This window comes from Pituophis catenifer, unplaced genomic scaffold (genome assembly GCF_029215685.1).
Source record: "Pituophis catenifer annectens isolate HBS135680 unplaced genomic scaffold, rPitCat1.0.hap2 SCAF_2, whole genome shotgun sequence".
Lineage (NCBI taxonomy): Eukaryota > Metazoa > Chordata > Lepidosauria > Squamata > Colubridae > Pituophis > Pituophis catenifer.
Genome location: NW_027256882.1, coordinates 11,881,878 through 11,892,105, shown reverse-complemented (window position 1 = coordinate 11,892,105; position 10,228 = coordinate 11,881,878). Strand labels below are relative to the sequence as shown.

General features: G+C 43.7%; 1 protein-coding gene across 1 annotated transcript; it reads left to right on the top strand.

The window, feature by feature from the left end:
- The first annotated feature begins 1,352 nt into the window (after positions 1–1,352).
- LOC139309843 (oocyte zinc finger protein XlCOF19-like) lies at positions 1,353–1,832 on the top strand. The gene has a single exon (XM_070934045.1). It carries the CDS (start codon positions 1,353–1,355, stop codon positions 1,830–1,832), a length of 480 nt encoding a protein of 159 aa, XP_070790146.1.
- Positions 1,833–10,228: the final 8,396 nt, after the last annotated feature.

Here is a 10,228-nt window from a genome sequence, read left to right as displayed (position 1 = left end):
TGCAAGTTGCACTTTACTGTTGTCTGTGGAATTGACTAAGAAGGATGTTAAGGTTGCCATCACTAAGTAGGATTGAAGGTCCTACAGAATCAGATTTTTGTCATTAGGATAGAGATTTTGCAAATATTTTCTGGAACTGTACATTAACAAGGAATGCTTTTCTACTTTAGGTTCTTGTCTCCTCTGAAGATGTAACTGTGTTTTTTTCTGAAGAGGAGTGGCTCTGCTGGATTTTGACCAAAAATCCCTATACAGAGAGGTCATGCTGGAAAACGCTAAGAATGTGGAGTCCGTAGGTAAGGGATCCCTTTTGCTCTGGGTTCAAATCATTGGAGAGTATATATTTTAATGAGAGATAAGTAGCTTTCTCACAGGACATTCAGATCTGTACTTTTCCTGGAGAGAACTGAAATAATTGTGCATTACATCTACAGTCACGTATGTTTGATGGATGGCAATATACTGTGTTTTTCATACTATAAGACGCACTCCCCCCTCCAAAATGGGTGGAAATGTCTGTGCATCTCATAGAGCAAATATTGCAGCGGTGGGGAAGAGGTTTGGTGGGGCGTCTTCCGGATTGGACCGGATCGCCTGGTCCGGTAGCAATCTTGGCCAGTGGTTCAGTGATCCAGTAGTGATGGCAGAGCAAAGCTTTGCCCACCTGCATGTCATTACTTGCCAGGAAGTAATGTCGTACGCATGTGACACGCTTCCGAACCGGTAAGGAAGGTAAGTAGATTTCACCACTGATCTTATGGTCCAGAGCGTCTTATAGTACAAAAAATACAGTAAATCAAAATAATTATAATAATAAAAGGTAAACTGGGTGCCTTTCCAAAAAGTCAGGGATGGCACTTTTAAAAAATATGCACATTGACAATACTTTGATCAGTGAATTGCATTTTAAGATGAGATTGGACAACCACTTGTCTGAAATAGTATAGAGTTTCCTGCTTCAGCAGGGGGTTGGACTAGAAGACTTTTAAGGTGCCTTCCAACTCTTGTTACTCTTCTATTCTCTTATTCTGCATAATGCAGCATTGCTTGGATCCAAATATGTACTATGCATACACATCATGACATTCTAGGTTCTTGGGAAGAATGTGGTATATATGAAGGCCAACACCAGCTAAAAAAGAGGCAGCTGTGATTTCACATTGTTGCAAACAGATACCGGTAATAATAATAAGACTTAGAACTTAAACAACTCATGGTTTTTTCTGTGTTTTTTCTTTTCATTCTGAACAGTTGACAGGCAGGACCCTGAGGATCATAAAAAAACAAGTGTGAATTCTTTTAAAAGAACTGAAACTGGAAAAGGGATATTCCAAAATCAAGGGAAACCAAACATGCCTGAGGAAAACCAATTAAACAATAGGAAGAAAAAATCCTCTAATTCGCAATATGGAGAAAATCTCACTTTCCATACCCAATTTCACAAAGAAAAAGGAAGCTGTATAGAGGTTGGAAAAATGTTCAGCAATCAGTCAAACACTTACAGGTATAGCAGTATCCACATTAAAGAGAAGCAGCTTGAATGCTTGGAACATGGAAAAAATAATGATTTAAATTTACATCAAAACATTGAGGTAGAAAAATCATATAAATGTTCAGAGTGTGGGAAAACCTTTGATGAGAACAGTACTTTTAACACCCACAAAACAATCCAAGTAGTGGAGAAGTCACATAAATGTACAGAGTGCAGAAACAGGTTCTATACCAGCAATGATGCTACTGTGCATAAAAAATCTCACACAGGAAAGAAACCATATAAATGCACAGATTGTGGAAAGAGCCTCGCCACAAGTGGTTCTCTTACTGCCCCATAAAAGGAATCACACAAAAGAGAAACCATTTAAGTGCATAGAATGTGGAAAAAGCTTCAGCCAAAGTGCTTCTTATGAAAAGATCCACATAGGAATGAAATCATCCCAATGCTTGCAGTGTGAAGAGAAATTCAATACAAGTAGCAATCTCATTACTCATAAAAGGATCAATACAAAGGAGAAAGGGTTTAAATGCATGGAGTGCGGAAAAAGCTTTACAATGAAGTGTGGTCTTACTTCCCATGAAAGGATCCACACACGGGAGAAACCATATCAATGCATGGAATGTGGAAAGTGCTTTGCAAGTAGGAGTTACCTTCCTTCCCATGCAAGGATCCATACAGGAGAGAAATCATATCAATGCATGGAGTGTGGAAAGTACTTTACAATAAGACGTGGTCTTACTTCCCATGCAAGGATCCACAGAGAGAAGCCATACCAATGCATGGAGTGTGGAAAAAGCTTCATTTGCAGTACTAGCCTTACTTCTCATCAAAGGATTCATACAGGGGAGAAATCATATAAGTGCAAGGAATGTGGAAAGTATTTCAACCGGAGTAATTCCCTTCGTTCCCATGAAAGTATCCATACAGGAATGAAACCATATCTATGTATGGTTTGCGGAAAGAGATTCAATAGAGGCAGTGATCTCTAAAAGGATCCACACAGGGGAGAAGCCATATAAATGCACAGATTGTGGAAAGAGCTTCACTTTTTGAACCCAGAAATAAGCGCTTGGCCTAATTTTTGGGGAGGTCTTATTATTTTGGGGTGCATGGAGCTAGATGGGGCTCCTCATGCCGTCTTACCTGATTTCCAGCTCTGCGTTTAAATATTTTCGGGGAGGGCTTATTTTCGGAGGGACACTTATTTTAATGAATGTGCTGAAAAACCCAATTGGGCTTATTATCAGGGGATGTCTTATTTTCAGGGAAACAGGGTATTACTTATAACCATATTAATGGCTTTGCTGGCAACCTAAACTATTTGCCTTGACATTTTTAAACATTATTTATTTCTTTACTTATTATACTAAGTCTTTAGTTACAGTACTACCACAGCATGTTTATACCAAAATACACATCATCATCTTTTAACGACCCCATAATCCCTTGCAGAGTGGAGCCTGGGCAACTGAATGGAGCTAGCAGAGTGTTTAATGGCCAGATGCCCTTCCTGTCGCCAATGTGGAGTTTTGTTCCACAGATATATCCTCACTGTGCCCAGACAGAGAAATATCTGCCTCTACCAAGAATCAAACTCACAGCCTCCTGATTGTGAGGCGAGAGCTCCACCTCTAGGCCACCACACTACTCCTTATACCAAAATACATATATGGGCACTCTTCCTAAAAAAGAAAAGTTAGGATCTTCCAGTTGGAGTATCCTTTCCTGAAAAATGACTTTGGGGCAGAATCCCTCAGCACTACCGGTAACATCATTTTACTATAAGAGGATTTACAGAATAATTAGCTTACAAAATAATACAGAATTTCCATAAAGTTGGAAGGGACGTTAAAGGGACCTTTCATCTAGTTCAGCGGTCACCAACTAGTGGTCCGTGAGAAAATTTTGGTGGTCTGCAAAAAAAATATTTGCATTTTTTTATATTGCACTAAATCAGGGGTCCCCAAACTACACCCCCTGGGCTAGATACGTGCAATGAACGTTTGTGTTGCTGTAGAGTCTCCCCCTTTGGGGTCTTTGTGTGTGGGTTGGAGGGGGGCAAAAATTCCGACTTGGGGTCTGCTTCAGCCTCCTGGTGCAGGGCTTTGGGCGAAGGCTGGAGGGAAGTGCCACTGATGGCAAGGAACCTTGTTCCAATAGGACTGCATCATGGCCTGGAACTGGCTGACCATCTCAGCCCGCTGAGCCTCCAGCGGCTCAGAGATGCAGGAACTCTTAGCCTCGCCCCTTCCAATGGTTCTTTTCTGAAGGTTCTCAAGATGCTCCAAAGGGCCATTTTTTCTGAGGGGGAGCCTTGGCCAGATCCGCCCTCTTCCCCGCAGGCTCCAGACAAAGAAAGCCATTTTTCTCTGTTCCAAGTTTGTCTCCGGCGTTTTTCGAAAGGATTGAAGCCGCTGCTTGCATCCCTGGGAGGACCAAAAGGACCAGCTGGGGTGCTTTTCTCCTGGAAGCCCCAGCTGCAGATTACGGGAGTGAGGAGAGGAAGCCCGAGTTTCTATAGCTTTACTATAATAGTAGTGAACTCCATGGCATTGGCTTCCTCGTCTGGTCTATCTTGCCAGGATAACAGTTGGAATGGGGGGGGGGCTATTTTGGCAAGGATGAAGAAGTTTGGCTTGGCTCTGCAACCAAACAAGTCCGACACAGACTTCAACGGATAATTAGAACTGCAGAAAAAACAATTGCTACCAACCTGCCTTCCATTGAGAATCTGGATACTGCATGAGTCAAAAAGAGGGCTGTGAAAATATCTACAGACCCCTCACATCCTGGACATAAATTGTTTCAACTTCTACCCTCAAAAAATGCTATAGGGCACTGCACACCAGAACAACTAGACACAAGGACAGTTCCCCCCCCCCATGACATCACTCTGCTAAACAACTATTTCCCACAACACTGTCAAACTATTTAGTAAGGCTGTATTACTATTATTCTCATCTTTCCTATGTCTCCCCTATTTATGACTATAACTTTGTTGCTTGAATCTTTACGATTCATATTGTTTTAGTTTCCTAGTATGATTTATGTTGATTGCTTATTTAATATTCTATTGTAGAAAGTTAGCACCCACCCCTCTATCCTGGAAATATTCCAGGAAATATTAAAAAGGCAGAATATTATACCTCCCTGGATGAGAAAAGGAAAAACACCTTTGTTAATAGGCCATCCTATCTACAAGACAAAAGGCCTTCAGCCTTAGGGTGATAGGATTAGCCCTCACTCAAGATCCAAACCAGGACAAAGCCATTAAGCCATAATAGGAATTGCCCAACACCCTTTCAGAACACAAGCCTCTTCATTGCATCACCCAGCAAGATTCAACCAAGCCTGGGACACAGACAGCATACAAAGTTAATTAGCCCCCTGGGAGTCTGACAACCAATAGGATACATTTCTTGCACAGGAACAGGAAACTCTGGCCGTGATGGCAAACCTATGGTACGTATGCCACAGGTGGCACGCAGAGCTCTCTGCAGGCATGCCAGCCATTGCCCTAGCCCAGCTCCAGCACATGTGCCTCCCACCAGCCATCTGGTGTCTCCCACACATGCACGCAGGGGGATGCATGCACAAGGGGCACTCACATTGCATTTTGGAGGTTGGTGGCTGCGCCCCCCACCTCCCTGCAGTTTTGGGCCTGGAAGGCCTCCTGCACCAACCTGGAAGCCAAAACGGGGCATGGGTGCATGCATGGGGGACACACGCGCATAAATGGGCAGGGCACATGCATGGGGGACATGTGCGCATGAACAGGGAGTTCGCGCACATGTGCATGCTTTCACACACACACTTTGGGCACTCAGCACCAAAAAGGTTAACCATCACTGCTCTAAAAGGGGGTATAAATATCTCTCACTCTCCACTCCATGCATTCAGCTGCACCAGGACCATGTGCTTAATGGTTCTGCTCCTTTAAACCAGCTTTCCAAGCAGCCTCCATGTTTCCAGTGTCTTTCTCCCCACTTGGAACTGAATCCAGATGGATATTTCTTCCAACACTATGACTATCACTAAGTATTGTATCTTATGATTTATGAATTTTTATGATGACTATGATCATGATTTATCACTTATAGCTTTTATGTACACTGAGACCTTATGCACTGAAGACAAATTCCTTGTGTGTCCAATCACACTTGGCCAATAAAGAATTCTAATTCTAAAACCAGAAAATGACATGCTAGAGAGAATTGGCAGATAACTGAAAGATCTTTGGAAGATGTGCACATTGGAAAGAGGGTCTGACATGACCTCAAGTCACCACTGCATCGAATACATTCATGTAACGAAATACATTTATATTAACAGTTTACCGTATTCCAACTCAGGGTGAGGATCTCTCCGCTTCCTCCAATACTTCCATTTGCAATACAGGTAGTCCTCGACTTACAACAGTTCACTTAGTGACCATTCAAAGTTACAACAGCCCTAAAAAAAGTGACCTAGGACCATTTTTCACAGTGACCTCTGAAGCTGTGATGATGCGATCAAGACTGTGATCAAGAATCCCTGTGATCAGGTGATCCAAATTCAGATGCTTGGCAACTGGTTCACATTTATGACCGTCGCTGTATCCCAAGTTCACATGATCCCCTTTTGCGACCATTTAACAAGCAAAGTCAATGGGGGAGCCAAATTCACTTAACAACCAGGTTAGTAACTTATCAACTGCAGTGATTCACTTAACAATGGTGGCAAGAAAGGTCATAAAACGAGGCAAACCTCACAAGAAATGTCTCCCTTAGCAACAAATGTTGGCCTCCACTGTGGTTGTAAGTCGAGGACTACCTGTATTTCAATTCTTGAGGTAACTTTAAAAAAAAAAGAACTGGATATCTTTGAGAAATATTCTCATTGGTGAAATTCGATTCCTTTCAATATTCTGGATTTTTCTTTCCTTCAGGACTGCCACAGCTTCTCCTCAGAGATGTCACAGCAATCATCTTTTGACCACTATTCCTCAGGGACACTGTTTGCTAGTACCGTATCTTCAAGTCCTACCCTTGAAAAGGACTTTAGTGCAGAATCTCTGCACTACTATTATTTTTTTAATTACTATTATAATATTACTACTGTTATTTTACCAGAAGAGGACGCCTTTGTCACTCGGTTCTTCCTCACAGACAGGCGGGAAATCGTAGCCCCGCCCCTTCCAACGGTTCTTTTCCGAAGGTTCGCAAGATGCCTCAAAGGCGTTTTTTTTCCTGAGGTGGAGTCCTCCAGGACAGCGAAAGGGAGGGCCGGAAGGGTCCCCTGCAATCCTCAATATGGTCTTTCTAGGTAGAAGAACTCGCTCTCTTTAACCCTTTGAAAGCCTGGAGAGAACAAAAACGACCGGAGCCTTTGATGTCCGTGTGCGCGGCTGCATCTGCGCGGCTCTCCGGACTTTTTTGGGATCGAGGTCCCAGGCGGGGAAAAGAAGCTTCTTCAGCTCTTGCATAGCTAAATGTCTATGGAGATTCTCAAACATCCAGGTCATGATTGTCCCAAAGGTGTTTTTTCAACTGGACTTACTTGTTTTTCTTTGAAGACGTTTTCCCTTCTTATCCAAGAAGCTTCTGGACAGAGCTGAAGAAGCTTCTTGGATGAGAAGCGAAACGTCTTCAAAGAGAAACAAGTAAGTCCAGTTGCCTCTTGAAAAAGCACCTTTGGGACAAGAAACAGTTAAACTTTTGGCTCTTTTTCAAACCACTCCGCCTTCCTCACTGAGGATGAAAATTTTTCCATGCTGCTCAAAGGTGCTCTTTTGATTGCAAACATCTCATTTCTGTACTCCTTCTCGGATTTCCGTATAGTCTCCAGACCCAAAATTGGTCAAGAAGCAGAGGGATATCGATACCAAAGGTGCTTTTTCAAGAGGCAACTGGACTTCCTGGTTTTTCTTTGAAGATGTTTTGCTTCTCATCCAAGAAGCTTCTTCAGCTCTGACCGGATGGTGGGGAATGGAAGGACGACTCTCACCCTGGTCATCACTTCTTTACCCTCCTACCATCAGGAAGGAGATATAGAAGTATAGGTAGCTGCACAAACAGCCTGAAGAACAGTTTTTATCCATGGGCTGTCACTCCTGAATGAGAAATAACATCATAACTACGTAGTAGGATGGACTTCAGGGCCGGCGCAATGTGTAACATGTTCACACTAGTGCAATAGGACTGTTAATATGATTTATTGGGTTAGGGATTTTTTGTCTTCACTGGTTTTTTTTAATTTGATTTTATATGCTGCCTGTCAGCAACCTGCATTTACTCTAGTGCTGACATAAGAACGAGAAGCGAAGGCATCTGGAAAGGGACGGCTGACTTTTCACCTACTTATTTTCCCTGGAGATAATGTTTCCGAGGAGATGAGATGGGAGGGGGGAATTCCTTTGAGCTAGAGTAGATTAGTAGATTGACACCGCCCTTCTCCGGAGACTCAGGACGGCTTACAATGCGTTAAGCAATAGCCTTCATACTTTTGTATATTTATACAAAGTCAGTTTATTGCCCCCATAATCTGGGTCCTCATTTCACCTACCTTAGAAAGGATGGAAGGCTGAGTCAACCTTGAGCCTGGTGAGATTTGAACTTGCAGTAATTGCAGGCAGCAGATGTAAGCGGATGTTAATTAGTCTGCTGAGCCACCAGAGCTCCTGTGAGTTGAATTGTGCTGGAGCAGGGTGCACTGAGGGAGCTCAACCAATCTCATTGTACAAACATTGTGCACTGACAATAAAGATTTGTATTGAATTGAATTGATTCCAGCCAGCCAGAATTGAAGAAGCTTCTTGGATGAGGAGTGAAACTTCTTCAAAGAAAAACCAGAAAGTCCAGTTGCCTCTTGAAAAAAGCCCCTTTGGGACAACTATGATGTGGATAACTGAGAATCTCCAAAGACAAGCAGAGGGATGGTTTCTTGGACAGAGTCCCCTATGGAGCAGCATCTCCCTCTCCAGCAACCCATCCATCGCCTGCAGGCTTGGCACGCAGGACCCGCCAGAGGGCGCCCCTATGCAAAACAACCTCCGGGTTTAGCCGAAGAGCTTTTGCTGGCTCCTGGAAGCCTCTCGCCCGATGCTTGCAAGGGAGGGCAGGAAATGAGCGTTCCCACCCCGAGGGAGCGCTTTACAGGAAGCTGCGCTCTCTCCAACCGCTGGACCGATCCTGCAAACGGCTCCTGCCTTCCTTCGCTGGCCCTTCCTTTCCCGCAGCTACCCGGCTTGCGAAGCTCTTCCTTGCTGGGGAGCGGCGAAGTCGGAAGGTTCTGGCGGGCTGAGACCGGGAGATCTTGTCGGTCTCCAGATCTGGAAGAGGGGTGGGGATCTGGTGGTGCTAAGATGGAAATCCCCCAATTTTCCACCTTCTGCGCTTCTCACTCACCTGCCCCGTTTTTCCTGCGGGCCGCGCCGGACTCTTAATTTCTGCGAGGAGAGGAGCTTCTTGGTCAGAGATTGAATTCTGCACCGTTCTCTTGAAGACTCCAGCAAGTTTAGGGTTGGGTTTCTGTTGAGAGCATCTGGAACATCTGCAGTTTAGAGGATCTGGGTTTTCTGGCTTGGAAAGGCATCCTCTTTCCAGGGTTTCAGAAAGGGAAGCAGTCCCTTCTGCCCCAATCCAAGGGTTCAGGCTGATCTGCACCCCGTGTCAATATTCCTGATATTTGAGTCTTTGCAAAGTGGCACCCTGGATGCATATATATAAAAAAAAAACCACACGCCACAAACTTCAAGATTTCTTAAGTTTCAAGAGAAACTTGCATATCCTTTGTAATGTGTACCCACAGTGGAAGTGGTACACGTGTTAATGTCCAAGATTTTTTTTTCACCCATTGCGATTACCTTGCATTAGTGGTTGTGATCTCTTGTTTTTGCTTTTAATCCCTGCAAGCCACTCTTGTGTATATTTTTCAGGAAGGTAAATTGTAAACATCTGAAATAAATCGAAGTTTTTTTGTCAGTGCTTTGGACTATAGTTTTCTACATTGTTTCATCTTAGCCTGCCAGCTGGACGTAATTCCCAAGGAATCCAGTCATGGAGGGGAGAAATGCCTCATTCTTCCAGATGGCTGAAGGGGATTCTACGCCCATGAATGAAAGTTGCTTTGCAGATTCAGAAGAGAGTTTGGATTTATCTGGACAAACAGCAAGAACTCAGCAGGACATTCTGAAAGAAGAAACCACACGTTGTGGTGTCCGTCGTTGCCCTTTCAGGGAGTTCTGTTACCAGGAGGCTGAAGGACTCAGAGATGTATGCAGCCAACTCCACCTTCTTTATGATCGGTGGCTGAGCCAAAGAGACCACACGAAAACTCAGAGGATGGATTTGGTGGCCCTGCCCCTGGCCACCCTGTCCCAGATGGAGAACTGTGTCTGGATGAGTGGAGCAGAGACCAGCTCTCAGGAAATGGGTCTGGCTGAAGGCTTCCTCCTGAGCCAGGTGGAGCAAACAATGCAGCAAAAACAGCAGGTGAGATCAATGTGAATGAATTTTTTTTACAGGTTTCCATTGTAATATTTTATGTACACTGAGAGCATATGCACCAAGACAAATTCCTTGTGCGTCCAATCACATTTGGCCAATAAACTATTCTGTTATTCTATTCTATTCTATTCTATTCTATTCTATTCTATTCTATTCTATTCTATTCTATTCTTGTTCTTGTTCTTGTTCTTGTTCTTGTTCTTGTTCCTGTTCCTGTTCCTGTTCCTGTTCCTGTTCCTGTTCCTGT